General features: G+C 40.8%; 1 protein-coding gene across 2 annotated transcripts in view; it reads right to left on the bottom strand.

Moving 5' to 3' along the window:
• NUP205 (nucleoporin 205) overlaps positions 1-17,875 on the bottom strand; it is a 54,499-nt gene extending 36,624 nt beyond the window's left edge. Inside the window, exons 1-10 of one of the 2 annotated variants that reach the window (XM_075429404.1) lie at positions 17,787-17,813; positions 16,622-16,733; positions 12,673-12,815; positions 11,481-11,652; positions 10,382-10,526; positions 9,284-9,443; positions 5,780-6,008; positions 5,458-5,622; positions 4,499-4,674; positions 310-426 (exon numbers count right to left, since the gene is read on the bottom strand). In XM_075429404.1, coding sequence (XP_075285519.1) covers positions 310-426; positions 4,499-4,674; positions 5,458-5,622; positions 5,780-6,008; positions 9,284-9,443; positions 10,382-10,526; positions 11,481-11,652; positions 12,673-12,771 — 1,263 coding nt within the window. In that variant the 5' untranslated portion in view covers positions 12,772-12,815; positions 16,622-16,733; positions 17,787-17,813. Of the gene's footprint in view, positions 1-309; positions 427-4,498; positions 4,675-5,457; positions 5,623-5,779; positions 6,009-9,283; positions 9,444-10,381; positions 10,527-11,480; positions 11,653-12,672; positions 12,816-16,621; positions 16,734-17,786 lie in introns of both variants that reach the window. The other variant, XM_075429403.1, reaches the window with a different exon arrangement.
• Positions 17,876-19,294: the final 1,419 nt, after the last annotated feature.

Raw genomic sequence — 19,294 nt, 5'->3', positions numbered from 1 at the left:
ATTTAAATTTTAGATATTTAAATATTATGTAAAATAGCTTCAGCTCCAGAATTCTTAAAATATAATAAACAATGTGGTATTTACTTACTAAACAAGAATTAAAGGACACTTCATTAACATCAGAAGCCAAGGCAGTAAATTCATTCCTTTACATAAAAAGTTATAGAAAGTGTTTATATTTAAGAAAAAAAAAAAAAAAATCCCTCTAATCCAGCACTGTATGTTACCATTGATATATGGAATTTCTGATGAAGAAGGAAAGTCACAATCATTCTTTGCCACAATAATTCAAAAGAAAATAGGGCTTACCAAAAGCATTAAATGCTCCAGATCTCTCCGAAGTGAAATAGGTGGATCATTGCCCATCTGAATACTCATGTGGATCATGCGAGCATCTTCATCAGCACGGTTTCTCAGCTGTTTCACCTACACAATTTATGAAGTAGAAAAAAAACCACTGGTTTATATTTAGCTAAGAATGAAACAGAACAGAAAATGGAATTGCCTAAGCAGCCTATTAAAAACTAAGAAAGTGAATGAACTTGCACAAACATAACAAGAATCTTCAACTTGATTTCTTTTTTAACCTCCTCCCCCCAAAGAGCTTACATTCAAATATATATTTAATCACTTCCTTACTGCCAAGGCCCTCGGTTCACAGAATCACAGAATGGTAGGGGTCGGAAGGGACCTCTGTGGGTCATCTAGTCCAACCCTCCTGCCGAAGCAGGGTCACCTACAGCAGGCTGCACAGGACCGCGTCCAGGCAGGTTTTGAATATCTCCAGAGAAGGAGACTCCACAACGTCCCTGGGCAGCCTGTTCCAGGGCTCCGTCACCCTCAGAGGGAAGTTGTTCTTCCTCATGTCCAGACGGAACTTCCTGTGCTTCAGTTTGTGCCCATTGCCCCTTGTCCTGTCGCTGGGCACCACTGAAAAGAGCTTGGCCCCATCCTCCTGACACCCACCCTTAAGATATTTATAAACATTTATAAGGTCCCCTCTCAGCCTTCTCTTCTTCAGGCTGAACAAGCCCAGCTCCCTCAGCCCTTCCTCGTAGGAGAGATGCTCCAGTCACCTAATCACCTTCGTAGCTGGACTCTCTCTAGTAGTTCCTCATCTTTCTTGAGCTGGGGAGCCCAGAACTGGACAGAGTACTCCAGATGGGGCCTCACCAGGGCAGTGTAGAGGGGAAGGAGAACGTCCCTCGACCTGCTGGCCACACTCCTCCTAACGCACCCCAGGATCCCATTGGCCTTCTAGGCAACCAGGGCACACTGCTGGCTCATGGTTGGTCAACTTGTCATCCACCATCACTCCCAGATCCCTCTCCAGAGAGCTGCTCTGCAGCAGGTCCGTCCCAAGCCTGTACTGGTGCATGGGGTTGTTCCTCCTCAGGTACAAGACCCTGCACTTGCCCTTGTTGAATTTCATCAGGCTCCTCTGCGCCCAACTCTCCAGCCTGCGCAGGTCACACTGAATAGCAGCACAGCCTTCTGGTGTATCCACCACTCCTCCCAGTTTTGTGTCATCAGCAAACTTGCTGAAGGCACACTCTGTCCCTTCACCCAGGTCACTGATGAAGAAGTTGAACAAAACTGAGCCAAGTACTGACCCTTGGGGAACACCACTAGCTACAGCCCTCCAACTAGATTCTGCGCCGCTGATCACAACCCTCTGAGTTCTGCCATTCAGCCAGTTCTCAAGCCACCTCACTGTCGACTCATCTCGCCCATCATAGCAAAAGCCCTGAACTTATACCATGGGAGTTTTTCCCAACTGACTACACCAGACCCTCTGGTTTGGCCCAAAAAGGTGGATCCTTTTCTTCTTTTTACTTCAAAAGCTAGATAGGTTAGTTTCACAGAAGGTAAGTTAGACCATTAACCACAAGGAGTGAAAAGAAACAAAAAACACTGTAAAATAATGTTTTCTGTATATTGATCTGTGGATTGCACCTTTCTTAGCCATTTAAGGCTACTTCTATTTATAGTTACTTTATGTTTTGAAAAGTTTTGGATTGATGTAACACATGTCAATAAATACTATAGGAAAAAAAAAAAGATATAAGGGAGGGGAACAGCAACTGCAGCAATTAAAAAAAAAAGCCCTTTAATCAGTATCCTAAAATTCTGTGTGTTGAAAAAACTAAACAAAGAAAGAGCTGACATTTAATTTTAATGTCAAAAAGCCTTTGACAAAACACCCCACCAGAGGCTTATACAAAGCAAATACCCATAAGATTAAAAGTTAAGTTTTGTTAAATATTAGGCAGACATTGAGGAACAAAAAACAGAAATAAGCAACCAATTCAACACACCAAAAATTAAAACATGGTGATGGTCAACAGAGACCAGTTCATGGTCTATAACAAATCTTCATTTGCAAAATTGAATGAGCAGCAAAATAATTGTCTGATCAAGAAAAAAATAGTTAAAAAACTAGAAATTACTGTGGAAAGGGTCATAGCAAACTAGCCAAATTAGTGTATTAACAAAATTAATAGTGCTGATAAATGAAATAATGAACTACCTGAAATATTAGAGCTAATTATCGAGTTCTGAATGTAATGCAGTCAACCAAAAGATTTACCCAAATCATCACTAGCAAGCAGCATAAATGTTAAAAAAATGCAGAAGAGTTAAATAAAATGCTGACTTGCAGATTTAAATAAAAATGAACAAAGGTTATATATATATACACACACAAAAAAAAATAGAGATATATATAAAAAAAATCCTGCAAATCAGCCACTTATCTTTACCTAAAATTGGAGATTCAGTAGAAACAGCTGAGTACATAAGCCAAGCACTAACTGGTTAACGGTAGTTAAGAAAAAATTCCATTGTAGGGCTATAACCCCAATTGCCTGCTAACAAAGTCTTTCCTGTGAAACAACTAGCACTGGCCTCTATCAAACTGGAATACAAGTCAGTGGTCAGATTTTTGCTTATATCCTGTATTACAAAATCCTCCTTGTAATGAAAAAATACCTCTCCATCTTTAGGCATTAGCTACAATCAACTGCAGATCTGAACCAAAGCAAAAAAAAAACCCAAAATGGAAAAGAAATACTCTTCCCAGAGATAAAGCCTCCAATTCCATAATGCAATGAAGAGAGATGTACCAACAAATCAACCAACCGCTTTGGCATTTTCACAGAGTTCTGTGGAGACAGGGTCAGACCTGCTCTAAATTTAGTACGGCAGAAACCTCAGCCTAGGTCAGTTTCTGGCTTTTCCACTTGCATTCAAAAATCTACCTTGTATCTCTTTCATAAAAACTGGTATCACTACAAGGAGAGGTTTCATCTTTCGTAAAGCAACACCATCCAATGAAGAAGTAGGTCATAAAAAAGCTCCCAGTTCCAAGCCTGTTTGCACTTGATTAAGGAACGGCCATAAAGCATACCTCACACATTCCTCATATATTCAAGATTTCTAAAGGCTATTGTGTCTGTATTACAGAAAACACCATCAGATGTAGCCTTCAAAGGATGTCCAAAGCCTGTTACAATGTGTTAAGTGTTGTATGCAGGCAGCCACTGCAGCAGAAATACAGCTGTAAAGTTACCAACATAAACTTGTTTGAACTGACATTATACTTGTTCTATGGATATTCTGTGGCTTAAAAAGACAGCCTGACAAAACAACATGCAATACCAACAGATAATAAATAAATTCAGATTAAACCTAAAAGCTGTCTACAACATGTCCATATATGCCCTCAAATACTCTTAAGGCTCAAATATTGTTTTTCCTGCCAATTTTGCTCTCATTCTGTGAGGTTACAACAAATGAAATATGGTTTTAAATCCTTCTTTTTGCACATTGAAAAAAGTAATTATTTTGCAACTCCAGCTACAGCTCAACACGATGAGGTTCACAAAATAAAGCTTCCATCTATTAAATAAAAGCATTTTCATAGAAGTTTAATTTTCCATATCTAGATACAAGGTCTTGCACAAATGAAACCATTGTAATTGCTTCAAACTTTTTTTAAAAACCCTTTTGCAGAATTTCTACTGTTCTAGTGAAAGCAGCTGCTCATTTTCCCAGCAATAGGTACCACTGACAGAAAAAGCAGAACCTCTCCCCTTAAATATGGAAATGATCATTAGTAAAATAAAAAATTAAAAGTGAGACAAAAACAGAAAGAAGAAAAACAACAACAAAAAAATCAATACCCACACACATTACTATCGATTCCAGCATTCATTTAAATTTTAATCACGTAAAACAAACCAAACCAAGCCACTACTACCACAAAAGCTTGCTTTGCAAATCTCACCACAATGAAGGATTTTAAAAATCATACTCTACTTCGGTGTGGAAAACAAACCCCAAAGCATACGGGTTCCATAAAGTCAACAAGTTTTCTGAACTGCAGCACAACAAGCTGAGGGTCATATCCAAACCTCTATGCTACTTGTCCTAATGTCAGAAATACAGAAGAGATGCCCCCATTTCTCAAGAACTGCCATTCACACAAACAACTTACTTTCATTGGCATGAGTGCAAGGAAGTCTGTGACAAGGTTATGGATTTTACGAATGTAAAATTCCTCCTGGTAGAAATTTTCAGACCCCAAAACAGATTCAGTCAGGAACAGGAAGACGTTATCAGCAACTGCTAGCTCTGCCATTGCTTCATCTGCCTCAGTGAATTCTGCAAGAGCTGGGCAACAAAAATCACAAGAGGGGAAACAATAAATTACAATTATCAGTAACCAAACAAAATATATTTCAGAATACCCAGTTGACACATAAACCAACATTCTTCTGCCAACTATGTTTTTTTTGCCACACAGGAAAACACTAGACTGGAAAAGCATGTTAATGTCAGGTAATGATCTCAACTTTCTTCTTTAATAAGTGTTGAAGTGCATAATCTATTTACCCAATCAAATCTAAGGCTGTGAACCAAGAATCACAAACCAACCTTAATTAAACATTAATTATAATATTTACATTTTCTTTAATAGATATTCTGCAATAGACTCAATTCTGACCTAGTATGGAGCCTGGAAAGCTTCTCATGTACAGAGAGGAAAAAAAAAAAAAATAGATTTGTCCTCTCAAGATACTGAGGTTTAACATTTACAGATGTAAAAAGTCATAAGCATGAATCTACTCATCATTCAAGCATTCAAATCATACTAAAGCTGCTAAAATGCAATCTTTCACATTTTCCAGTACATTAAAAACCCTTTCACTTCAATGAGACACTATGCAATATTGCTTTCTAATAACTAATTATTTCTAAATCTCTGTACATTTCGGAGCAATTCAATTCTCAACAACTGAACTCATATACTGAGAAAGCTCTAAAGGAGTGTCAACGGCAATTTTATCACAAAGGTAAATACTAACACTTCAAAAAGGTAACAGATACTTTGACTTACACCACTTGCAAGCTCTGAATACCAACGTGCAGGAACTGCACTTTAGGGTAATTTACCTGTCACATCGGATAATTGGGATATTCCTCGTAACGCCAGCGCCCAGGCTAATCTCACAGTAGCTTGCAGGCCTGGTAATTTCCAAGGCTGAGACTCCTGAAGACGAGTGTGTATTGTTGCAATATACTGTCTTTCTGCTAGCAGAGGTAGTCGGTGCATCAAATCTTGAAGAACAAACACACAACACCCACACCAAGTAAATGAATGTGAAAACAAACATCCAAAATCCTACCCATTTGTTCCGATCAATAACAAAATTGGTTAAATAACAATTTATCTATCTGTACATCATAACCTCCTTGAGAAACCTGTCAACATTACCTTCACGATCCTCTGTGCCTTGTTCCAGAAAGCTGACATCAAAGCAGTAAAGGAGAGCCATGAGAAGAGACAAGTTCACGCTGTCCAACGAGCCATCAGCTTCCACTGTTACTTTTTCCAGGTAACTTATGAGGATTAGAGTGTCATCCTTACTCAGTGGTGACTGGCAGGTCCAGACAAACAGACTTTCAGCCAAGGACTGTCGGCATTCTTTAATGAGGTCAGAAACCTTTAAAAGAAAAACCAAACAAGAAAACAGTGAATATAAATGTTCTGACAACGTGTTCCATTTGTCCTTCTTAGTCAATCAGTATGACTACGTTAAGTTAAAAATTACTCTAAAGACTGCAGCAACAAAAATGTTCAGTTTTTTAACTGTTGAACAACAAAAGGCATGTTTCTGCTTGTTAAATGCGTCCATATTCCCAGGCATTTAACGCGAGGTGTGATTAGATATCCTGGAATATGACTGTGCCAAACCAGCATCTCTGTCAAGGTCAGGAGACATGAATCTACACAGAACTTTAGTAGCTATAAACATATCACACAAAAGCCACATTTCCTGTCTCTAACACACAACTGCACTGGTAGTTACATCCAGACAAGGTCATAGCCTTCCCCTTGTCCCAAAAGGGATGCCCTCAAATGACTATACAAATACTTAACTTTTAAGAGAAATATAAAAGTCATTTAAAATCAGAATTTCATTCTCCCAGACACAATATTTATATCAACTTTAGCATATAAACATATATTAAATCTATTATCCCCTGTTACATATAGAACAAATATCATGCCCAACATAAAGCCTACCAAGCTTTTTCATACTGATTTTTTTTTCTTTTTATTTGCCAAAATATTGCAGCTGTGATACAATTCAGTAAAATGGCTCTTGAAAACAAAGAGTTTGTCTCTCTTCTAACAGTTACACCAAAACCTACCTGTTTTCAAACAGGGACAAACCTTTATTTCATTTGTTAACTTCATTCCTCCACCCAAGCTGAGTTTTAGTCCTATGAAAACACTGGAAGTTGGGGGGGAAAAAAATCCACCCAAAAAAACCCCAAAACCACAGAGCCTTAAAAAAAAAGGCCACTAATGATCTTTCGTAACGCTCTTCGTAAATTTGGGGGTTTTTTAGCTGAATTACTAGCTTCTAATAATGTTCTTGACCTATATCCATTATAGCCAGTTAAATAAAAAAATAAAGAGCTACAGGCATTCCATCTTCAGTAAAATCACATACATGGTGATAAAAACTTCAACATTTAACACAGCAAGAGATTTGTGCACAGACTCCAGCAGAATAATTCTCCTAACAAATACTGAAGGAAATACAGTCCACCTAAAATGAAGAAAAAACTTCTAACATTAAGCATTATATGAGTTTTGAGGTAAAAGTGAGGTAAATTAAGGTAATTTAAGGTAAACCAGAAGGATATTCTTTGCATAGTTTGTACATTAATAACAAAAACATAAAACTAGTTCTTTATTCGGTGGAAAACAGCTTGACTGATTATGACACAGAGTAATTTTTAGACACATCACCCACTAGAAAGAAGTTCAGAAATTAAAACAACAATTTTTAAAGCTTTCGTACTAGAAGCATACTCTGCAGTTAGTCACAGTCTGAATTAAGCTCAAGGCTTACAAAAATGAGAACTCGTTTTGAAGCAATTTTCACTCTTCACTATTAGAAATTCCTCTGTTCATAATAGCACAACTGGATTACTAAAAAGAGCATTATTTCACAGAATGGTAGGGGTTGGAAGGGACCTCTGTCAGTCATCTAGTCCAACCCCCCTGCCAAAGCAGGGTCACCTACAGCAGGCTGCACAGGACCGCGTCCAGACGGGTCTTGAATATCTCCAGAGAAGGAGATTCCACAACCTCCCTGGGCAGCCTGTTCCAGTGCTCCGTCACCCTCAGAGGGAAGAAGTTCTTCCTCATGTCCAGACGGAACTTCCTGTGCCTCAGTTTGTGCCCATTGCCCCTTGTCCTGTCGCTGGGCACCACTGAAAAGAGCTTGGCCCCATCCTCCTGACACCCACCCTTAAGATATTTATAAGCATTCATTAGGTCCCCTCGCAGCCTTCTCTTCTTCAGGCTGAACAAGCCCAGCTCCCTCAGCCTCTCCTCGTAGGGCAGATGTTCCAGTCCCCTCATCATCCTTGTAGCCCTCCGCTGGACTCTCTCCAGTAGCTCTTCATCTTTCTTGAACTGGGGACCTCTCAAAGGTGATGGAGAGTGGCTCAGCAATGACATCCGCCAGCTCCCTCAGCACTCGTGGGTGCATTCCATCGGGACCCATGGATTTGTGGACGTCCAGATCGCTTAAGCGATCCCTCACACAGTCCTCCTCGACCAAGGGAAAGTCGTCCTCTTTGTAGGTTTCTTCTCTTACCTCCGGGGCCTGGGATTCCTGAGGGCCAGTCCTAGCACTGAAGACTGAAGCAAAGAAGGCATTCAGTAGCTCTGCCTTCTCCGCATCCTCCGTCACCAGGACACCCGCCTCATTCAGCAGCGGCCTCACATTGTCCCTAGCCTTCCTTTTGCTGCTGATGTAGTTGAAGAAGCCCTTCTTGATGTTTTTGACATCCCTTGCCAGCTTCAATTCCAGGTGGACCTTGGCCTTCCTCGTCGCATCCCTGCATACTCTCACCACGTTCCTGTACTCTTCCCAAGTGGCCTGCCCCTCTTTCCACATTTCATGGACCTTTCTCTTCTGCCTGATCTCTGCTAGAAGCTCCTTGTTTAACCATCCAGATCTCCTGCCTCCTTTGCTCGATTTCTTTCTCAGGGGGATGCATTGCTCCTGTGCATGGATGAAGTGTCGTTTAAAGAGCGACCAGCACTCATGGACCCCCCTGCCTTCGAGAGCCCTGGCCCACAGGATTCCTCCCAGTAGCTCCTTGAAGAGGGCAACGTCAGCCCTCCTGAGGTACAAGGTTTTGATCCTGCTTATCGCCCTGCTTCCTCCACGCAGGATCCTGAACTCGACCATTTCATGGTCACTGCAGCCGAGTCTACCTCCAACCTATTTGCCTGACTAGACTTGGTTTCAATCTGTTCTAATAATTTGTGAATTTTAGTTTGCTATTTTTATTCAAATGGTGCTGATAATGGTAGTGCTGAGTAGATGATTTAACATACAGTCTTTAGAAGACAACTGAAAAAAAAGAAATTTATATATAGTGCAAATATTAGCCTTACTTTCTTGCTGTCCTTGATTACACTTCTTCACTAAGAAAAAGGTATGCCCTAGCATCAGCAAGCAACAGCAAAACAGAAATGCTGGAAGTAATCTGGATGCCATACTGGTATAGCACAAGCTGTAGAGTAGTTACTATGATGTCTCAGACAGTAACAGAGCTTGCAAAGGTAGAGAACAGAAACTAGAAAGTAAAAACAAAAGAAAAATCACTCTACATCTCTTGGAGATCTAACTGTATTCTAATCTGTGGAGTAATTCAGAAGAATATTCACACCCAGTCCCTTCTTCACCTCTTTGCGATGTTTCTCACTGCCCAATCCTCGCTCTCTTTGGAGTTTATCAAATTCATTGTTTAAATCAATGTGAGACACAAGAGTGAGGATCTTCTGAGTCAAACCCTGCTCCATCAGGTCATCTGTAAAGCGTGTTGTCATGGACATTAACTCTTGACTGTAATGGAAAGAACATAAACGTAGCAATTAGTCATACTATTCCCAGTCACACAGGAAGTCTAAAATAATGAATCCCATCAAATGTATTTGCTGACAGAAAACGTGCAACTACATTATATACATCCAGCAACTAAATGTGCATCACTAATCAGGAAAGAGTGCCCTCTCAAAACATTCTGCTGAATGGACAGAAAGTCTTTAGGTAACTGTAGGTTCAAGAACGTGGAATATGAGAATACAACATGGATCGGCTAGTCAAGCTTTTCTATCAAAAGGGACAAGTTCTATACACAAGATGCATGTAACTCACCAGCTCACAGCCTCTTTCTCACTAGTAAATGCAATTGTCCAATTACATACACCCTACTGAAACAGGATAGTTCTAAAATAATCATTTATTTTATGTTTCAGAATGTAGATTTACACTAGAACACATCTTTTAATCTTTATCTAGTCAAGAAAACACTGTGCATTGAAAGTAAACAGTGCATTCTGCTTTCTTTTTAAAGTCAAAAAACGTCAGCATATTATGTTTGCCAGTAGATAGCACATCTATTTTAAGTAAAGGCAGGAGCACAATTCTGTTTTGCAGGACATGGGAAATCAGAACATAGAAAAGGCAGAAACCTAGCCTCTGAAATACTGAGTAATCATCACTAGTTACAGCAACACTGACTGGGAGAGTGTCTGAAGCAAAACACTATCAAAAGTTGAAGTAGCATGAAAGAACTGAAAGTAAAATAGATATCCTTACAATCCAATAAAAACATGTGTAAGAAAAAAGAATATTATGCTTAAAACACAAACATGAAAGCAGCTGCATCAGGTTACAAAAAAACAAACGAATTTGAGAATATTCATATTCCCCTGAGTCTAATCAGTCTTAAAAGCACTCAAAGCAAAGAGCTTCGATCAGCTCGTCACCCTAACACAGACCTGAGTTCCAATGTCCACATCTTGCCTTGGCGTGACTGGATGAGGGCTCGTAGTGAATTGGCAATGCATCTTTTTCCATCCCAGTACAAGAGAACAGCCACTAGACCTCTTGTAAGGCCAGGAAAATGAGGTTGCTGGTGTTCTCCTATTGAACAATAAAGCACAAAATAGTCACAGAAAGTTGAACATGCACGCTTTGATACCAGCTTTGTACCTTTATATTTCTAACTGAAACATAAATATAGAATGCAAAACAACCATTGCTATTCTCTGTCCCTTTGATTTGTTTCAGGTACTTCCACGAAGTCACAGACATTTTGAGTTCATATTAACCTACTAAAATATCTACAACTTTAAAAGAAACGTAAGTTCAAGCCCATAAGTATCCTAGTCCAAAAGATATTTGCAACTGATATCTACCCATCTTAATAATCAGTTCAAGTTATTTATCAGAAAAATATCTTCTCTTTATTCAAAATGAAATTGTCTGTCTGAAGTTACATTGAAAATTCAAGTTCAAAATAGAAATTGAGGTTGACTTCAAGATGGCTTTTCAAAGGTGACAAATCAGCAAGCTACTTCTCTAATTAATTTAAAAGTTCATTATGAACAGTAGCTAGTAATGATAACTAGCAATTATACTTTAGTAACACTGAAGTCAATTTTCTACATGCAGAGCATGTGTCACTGTCCAGAATACTTCTCTTACTAATCAGTTATTAGATTATGATCCAAATAAGTCACATATCAATGTATAACTAATACATAATTTGAAGAACCAATATCTATTACACTGCTTTATGAAAACTCTCAACCAGTCCTTTCTAAACTATTTTTAAATTCAGTGATAGAAAAAGTAAATCACAAAAAAGGACAAATTATTCCCCCTTTTGCAACAGCTGCATAAAATGTGAACATTAAGGTTCAGAACACTGTTATCATATTACATTACAGTGACAGCAGATTTCTTTTTACGAACATTCTATGTTAGGACACTAAGGCCTTGACTGAATCATGCATTCCTGTTAAGTATACACTTCAATAAGAAGGCCCTATTTAAGCTGTATTTCTCCAGCTCTTAAATATTTTCCCTTCTCACCAGCTAGGAGGAGTTCAACAGCTGCCAACTCTCCAATATCAAAGAGGTCACTGAGGATAAAGGCTTCTCTAATGAGTTGCTCTGGCAAGAGCCTAGTTCCCTGCTGACCCTGGATAGCAACTCCTTCTGTACTCGCTTTCTGAATTTTCTCATGCTGCTGAACATTCTTTGGCTGCAAGAGAAACAAGCATCGGAAGTTATTCAAAATGGCAAGATCAAATACTGAATAAAGCTTTACACATTAATCCTTCCTCACTAATACAGTTCTGACAGGTTAGATTGTCATCATAAAAACAAAGGCAGTGTTTTTTAAACACAGACATAGTAAAGGCATCCTAAAAATGCTTCACACTTGCACAGCAATGGTCTCCTTGTGGGAATGCACCAAAAATAATCTTACACAATTGGTGCTGACATTTAGTTTACTCAGAATAATGAAGATGGAACATAAATTTTAATACCATTCTCAACAGGAACTGGTATCAGCTCAATGAAAGTGATCTGGGTTGTTGATCAGAACTGTTGCATGTCTCCAAAGCACTATTTTCTACATCATTCTTTCTTCTGTTAAACTCAGATGCTAAAATACACTGACGAAACTCTGCAGCCAATTGTTAAATTATCTGACTTACCAGTTTAAAAAGGCATAAACTATTTCAGAAGTAACACCACTGAAAGAAGACATATTTCTAGTTGCTACCTTGTGATCCATCAGCCAAGAAACAGTGAGTTTCTCCACATTGTCTCACATTCCTAACAAGACACATTCTATATCTTGCAAATTCATGTGTTCACCTGTTCTGCGTGATCATTAACCTGAAGCATGATCATGGACAAAACCCAGACAAAAGTTTTGTGCTTTATTTCAGACATGCAAGAGTAGCAAAAAAAAGCTAATACTTGACTGACGGAATATCAGATACTTTTACTATTCCTTCCAAAATAGCATTCAAATTACAAGAGAAAAAAATTGTTATAAATTATCCTTTACAAGACAAAATAATATTTATTATTCAAGCTATTTGTATTCTTACAGCAGAACAAGATTGCCATAACACATTTGTGTTATGTACTGTAAAAACATAAAATGAAAAGAACAGTCAGGGCCTAAATGGTATGTAATACAACAGTACAAGTCATAGTAAAACATCAACTCTCCAACTCACTCCACAAGACAACATTAGTCCAGTACCGGATTTCTGAAGAGAGAAATGAAGTCAGACTTGTGTTTCTTTAAAACCTGGTCGAGGCGATGAATAGCTTCAGGTTGCCTTTTCCAAATGGCATTCATTACAGTCTGCCATATGTCCTTATATGGCCCCCACAAGCTGGCAGCTAAACGAAGAAATAAAACAAACAAAAGTACTTGAAATCAAGAAACAAACAAAGAAAAAGTATTTATACACTATTTTCAATAAGTAACTTTTTAAATTTAGGGTTAGTCTCAGCTTGACAGTATAGACTAAGCCCATCAAACAAAGCATATTTTCCTTTCTTAAGGCATAAAAAAATAACAACAATGGTCAGATATAAAACCTAATTGCAATTAGGGACCTAGAGAAGCAGAAAAGACGACATATGCTGCTACGTTCTGGGGCTCAAAGTCATCTTATAAAGATATTTGATATAGTCTCTGGGTGTAGTCTTGCATCCTTATATGAATACAGAATTCCATCCACTCTGGCAAAATTAAAGAGTAACTAAGAACTGGACAGCAGACCTTGAATCTGAACGTAACTCGACAAGACAGGCTTCCTGCCTTTCATTTTGACAGAGAACTCCAGAACTCCAGAAAGAAATACCTAATATATGCAATGCAAATGAACAGCAGTGCTATGTTGATCTGGTGCATCACTGCATCAGACCATACAAAATGAAATACAGTACAAACCAAAACCATAAGTTTAAAGGCAGTATTACGTAAGAAACAAATCATAAGCCTAAAGACACTTTTTTTCCTGTTTGCTCATGTCATTTTAATTTTAAAAAATAAACAAGTACTTCTAATCCCTAAGACACACATGCTGCTAACATTCTGCACAAGAGCTTCATAAAGAAATTAATTTTCTTTTCTAGAAATAGACAGATCAATATAAATAATTACCTCACTATGTTTAGAAGAGACCAGATTACTTTTGGAGGCTAGCAACATGAGTGTATGATGACCCTACTCTAGAAATGCAATCTCTCCTCCTCCTCAACACTGGGAAAAAAGTTTCTTCTGTATACTTTAAATCTGCATTCAGTACTACAGCTGAAATGACCTCTTCCTCACTTAAAGTTGTGTCATTCAGAACCCGAAGTCTGTAGCCTGAAGACTGCACTAGAAGCTTCCTTATTTGCATCAAGTCTCATGAAAACCGTATGCCAAACTAGTCTTCAGAATTCTGCCAGAATCGTTGTCTGAAGTGAAAACGTTACAGATGGAAAATTATTCTTACCACCTAATATTAACACTCTGTTAAAAAAAAACCTGAAAGACCCACATTAAACAGAAATTTCATAACATTTCCCTTGTTAGATATTGTTTGCATTTGTGATAGTTTCAGATTTTGCACACAAGTCACTGCTGAACATACCAGATAAATTTATTACCAATTGTATTCAGTTTGCCTGCAAGCTACAACATAAGAACCACTGCCTGACTGTAGGTCGTGTTCTGTGTTTCTGAGCATCTGCTGAGATGGTCCCCCACTCAAACATATTACAAGCTAGCCGTGGTTTTCGCATACTACAATTTTGCTAGTGGAAAAGCTGCTTTAAGAGGTTGCTGCTTTCCTTCATTCAGAGCCACTTGTTCCCTATCACCCACATGCCCGCTTCATTAATTATGTCCCTGCAACTCTGATGGAGTCCACTATAAAAGTCATGCTAGTCAAATGATCCAAAACAAAGAAAAAAAAAAAATCCAACTTTCTCCAGAGTACTTCCAATCTTGTTTTTAAAAATCCGACTATTTCATTAACACAGGTTACAAAGTGCCCCTGCTAACCACTAAAGCAACTGAAAGAGCAATTCCTGAAGCACAGAGGGAAAGAACAAGTGGGTAGTGAAAGGCAGAAACCTCTGAAACTGGCTTTGTTCCTGGAGAAATGACAAAATGGAACTATGCCTTGCAGGATAGCCTATATGCATACAAAGATACTAGCATTTCACCTTAAACCGGCTCAACTTACTGCCCCCTCCCCTTCACACGCTTTTTAATGTACAAGTTAATATTGTGGTATAAAATCAAGTACAGAGGCAACACTTTATCTTCATATAGCTTATTCTAGCCAGTTTTATCCCTCAAGGTAACCCTGTCTAGGTGCATCGAAGTCAAACATATCCTCACCTCATCTTTACCAGCTGCTAACACTAAGACAGCAAACAAAAAGCAGCTACCCTGATGCGAAGACGCCCCGCTCTTTCACACAATCAAAACACCACCTCAAAGTAATGCAAAATGCTACGTGGATGCCCTGAATAATAAGGCAGCATAAACCAGGTTGAAGTGTAGCGAGTGAGCTACAAGACCGAGACAAGAGCAGGTCTCATAGTCCAGGCCGCTGGTTTCAGTCAGTTTCATCACTACCTAAACCTAAAGCGTCTTCGAAGCAGCAACAAACTAAGCAAAACTTTTTCAGTTTTATTCTGTTGCAAAGGAAGAAACCACATAAGAATAAAACCAAAACACCCCTATCACCCCACTCTGCACTGACAAAAACTACCATCTCACATGCTGGCATTTACAACAATTAACAGTACCAGTAGAGCTGTATCTGAGAGGACAGTCTCTAAAAAGGACAAATCCTCTGTCCTTTTTAAACATCAGAGTTTTTTAATCATACAATGTTACTCCTGCCTAGATAAATGCATTAAAGACAGCTACTATTGGACACATAATTTCACACTCCAGATGAACTGGCTCTCCTATATAACTTAAGAGATTTACTTCCACTCTAAACAGCCTTTTCACTCTTATTAAATTACCAAGTCCAATAAACACCAGCAGCAATCCACAGTGCCTGCCAAAAGCTGTTCAACTATTTCCCTGGCCCATTTGTTTGCTCTTGTCCTTACAACATAATTGCTTTGCACCAGCCCAATTACAGGTACTGTGAGGTAATAAAACTAATTACGGATCTAAGTTTTCTAACTGAAAACTAATCCAAATAAGAGCTTATTTTCAGCAGGATCACATCTACAACCCTGTTTGTTCAGTGATGGCACAAGCTATGCTAGCACAAAGATGAACTACTGCAGAAAAAAGAGTAAGGAACTGGGATGGAAAAAAAGTTTGGATTTTAGTGACCATGCTTTTTCCCACTTATGCCATTCCTGTTATTATTACAGTTTTAGAAAGGCTGACCATCCCAGCAGGGGCAGCAAGGAAGGACAGGCTGGGTTAATTCTTTTGGCAACAACAGCAGTTGATGCTTCTGCCAAGCTATATACTTAACCATATCATGCCTGTCCCCACAAACAATATACCATAACTTAAGGCAAAATCCTCATTAGTTCTAGTGCCACATCTGCTTTCATTTTTATCTCCTCTTTGATGCACAAAATTCCACCTTTTCCTATTTTTTTAAGTATAAGGCTACAGAATCTCTTGCCATGTAATTTATACAATGAAGTGTAATTTCCTTTGAACTACTCCAATTTTCACTTTAACAAAGCCACATTTGAGACACTGTAGATGGTAGGAATAACCACCCTCCCTCCACCCCCAAATGAAGGGTCTTTGCTTTATTATTGCTTTTCTGTGAGGGGGCAGGGATGTAATTGATTCAGTTAGATCAAAATATCTTCTCTGTAAAATCTACTCCTTGCTTGACACAGGAATGGAGCTTTTTAACTTTATTAACTAGCCATTAAGACATACACCACCTTAGTTACAAACCTTTCAGCCATGCCCGCATTCCAGTCACAACTGCTTTTCACAGGGTCTCCATTCTCCCTGTATTAACCTCATGAAGCTCAGCAACAGCAAATGCAACACACTGCACCTGAGACAGAATAACTCCACACAACAGCACAGGCTGGGGACCAAGCAGCTAGAAAGCAGCTTTACAGAAAAACACCAGAGTGTCCTGGTAGATGGGAAGCTGAACACTAGTCATCAGCACACCCTTGCAGCAAAGAAGGGCTCTACGCACCAGGCTGTATTAACAGAGTAGCAGTCAGCAGGTGTTGAGAAGTGATTATCTAGGCATCTCAGAGTCCTTCACTCCAGTGCTGTGTCCAGTTTTGGGCTTCCCCAAAGCAACACTGAAATAGGGGGCCAGAGAACAGCATGAATGAGGAGAGGCTGAAAGAATTGATCTTATTCAGTCTTAAGATGAGAAGGCTAAAGAGGGATGGGAACTTCATTGTCTTCAATTACTGAATGGCACTGTACACAGAAAACGGAGACAGAGATACCGTAGTAGAAGATGAGCAGAAACTGACACAAGCTGCAATAGACACTTTTAATTAGCTATCGGGGGGGGGGGGGGGGGGGGGGTGGGGGGGTGAATTTTACTCTGATGGTGGCCAAGCATTGGATCTGAAAGGCCTCTGGGAGGATCCTCATCCTCACAAGTATTCAAAACTAGTTTGGGTAAGGCCTTGACCCACCTGACTGAACCAGCACAGCTTTAAGGGTGTGCAGGACCAGGTGACCTCCTAAGTTACTTTCCAATTATGCAGTCTTTTCTTTTTGCACTAGACTTATTCCCCAGTTACACTGGGTAAGCGCTGCCTTGCTAACCCAAAAACTGCTCTTTGTGACAGGCTCCGAAAGGACCACGGATGATCCTGCTGCTCCTAATCCTTAGCAACACTCAGCGCAAGAGAAACCAGCCCAACACTTCCAGACTTCTTCTGTAACACACAGTAAACTTCAGTGCCTTTTTTTTTTTTTTTTTTTTTTTCATTTTAACGCGGCGTAAAGGGATGAGTGCGACACAGAAGCGACGCTTCATCACACACGCACTGAGCTACCGCGGTCCTCCGGAGCCAAGGCGGCCCCGCTGCCTCGTGTCACCGGCGGCCGCTCCGCCCGCGGGGCTCCCTCCGTCACCTCGCCCGCAGCTCTGCGCGGCCCGAGCAGCACCGCCCGGAGGCCGCTCCCCGCACCGCCGGCCAGCACCGCCGCGGCCCCCACAGCCCGCCGCCGCGCCCTCACGCCCGCCCGTCTTTCCCGGGGCCGCCGACTCTGCGGACTTCGAGGAAGGGCGCGGGGCTGGAGCCCCCCGACCGGCGGGCGGCGGGGAAGACGGCGAGCGGCACCGTGGCGGAAGAGAAGGAGGAGCCGCGGCCCCGCGCCCGTGTTCCTCTTACCCGAATTTACCGCCAACGGCGCCGCCATCTTGGAGAGAAAGAGGCGCGTCGCGGCGCCGCCGCCCGAGGAAGGCCCGCCGACACCCCGGGCTGCCCTCGGCGGGGCCTCCCGCGGAACGGGGCAGCGCCCTGCCGGCTCCTCCCGCTGCAGGGGTGGAGGTCCTTCGGCTCTCCCGTTTGTAGGCTCCGGGGCAGCCCAGCTGGCGAAAATTAACAAACGGCCGTTTGCGCGGCGGCGGCTGGGCAGGAGCCGGGGCCCTGCGCCGCGGGCTGACGGGAGTTGTAGTGGCGGAGGGGCGCGGAGCCGCGGCGGTGCAAGCTGCGGGTTGATGGGTCGCCCTGTCAGTGGGCTTCGTGCTCAAACCTCTTCGCGGTGGCTGCGGGAAAGGGAGAGCACCGGGGCTCTGCAGCCCCGCGTTCCGCGGCACATAACACATCGCGCCTGGGCCGCGCGGCTCGCTTCCCCCCTTCCCTTCCCCTGTGAAGGGGTCTGTCCTTGCGAGCCCTGCCCTTAGCTCTGCTCCTACGCTGCCCACGTGCCACCTCAAGACCCATGACTATGAAAGGCAGGTGTCATGATAAATTTGGAGACGCATGTGCTGATCGCCTGGCCACGGCAAACATAGTGGATAGCTTGAGGTTTTGCTTCAGCCTTTCCAACCACAGAGATCCTAATTTTGATCTTTTTCCTTTATATGTTACCTGATTTTCACAAAGTTTGTGATGACCTGAGTTTTTGAGCCCTTTAGCCCTTGATCAGGTTAGGTTGGAATTGGTTCAGGAATTGCAACAGGTTCAAAAGTTACTGAAAAAGTTTGGCAGACATGGTGTGATTTCCTAAGCCTTGTTTCCTTGAGAAACAAGACTTTAAAAAAAAAAAAAAAAGAGAGAGAGAGGAAATAAATAAATAAATAAATTTTCTGAAAAAGCCTTTCCCAGGCATTAAGAGCTGTCATATTTCTTTTGGCATTCAGATGCAGCCAGATTGCATACACTCTTTTTTTAATCTCTGTTGGAGGAAAAAATCCTTTCTAACCACTGCAGATATAATATTTTAAATTTCCAGATAATTCCTTCCTCTCCTTCCGAATTGGCCAACGGTCACATAGCAACATAGAGAAAAAAAAACACCCTGAAAAGAGTGGATGGCATGGGGTAGGTCATTGGGCAGCTGAACTTCAGAAGAAAAATACCACATTTAGCTCCAGCTGCACGGCATTTATTATACTCTCTGTCAGCAATGTGATATTTTAATGCAAAATAGTTGTGACAGTACAGCTCCTAGTATGGATGAAGTAAGAGAGGTATCTAGATACACCATACCATACATTCTGCACATATTTATATTGGCGTGACTGCATTCATCCATGCTTTGATGACTAGGCAAGTCCATGAATAGTAATTCTTTGCTTATTCTTGCTTTATTTGCTGTCCTTTAATTTGGAATCTTATTGTTTACCCGGGATCACTGACTGGTTTGGTAGACTATTTTTGCCAAGTCACTGTGG

This window comes from Opisthocomus hoazin, chromosome 8, assembly GCF_030867145.1.
Source record: "Opisthocomus hoazin isolate bOpiHoa1 chromosome 8, bOpiHoa1.hap1, whole genome shotgun sequence".
Classification (NCBI taxonomy): domain Eukaryota; kingdom Metazoa; phylum Chordata; class Aves; order Opisthocomiformes; family Opisthocomidae; genus Opisthocomus; species Opisthocomus hoazin.
This window is presented reverse-complemented; position numbering and strand designations above follow the sequence as displayed.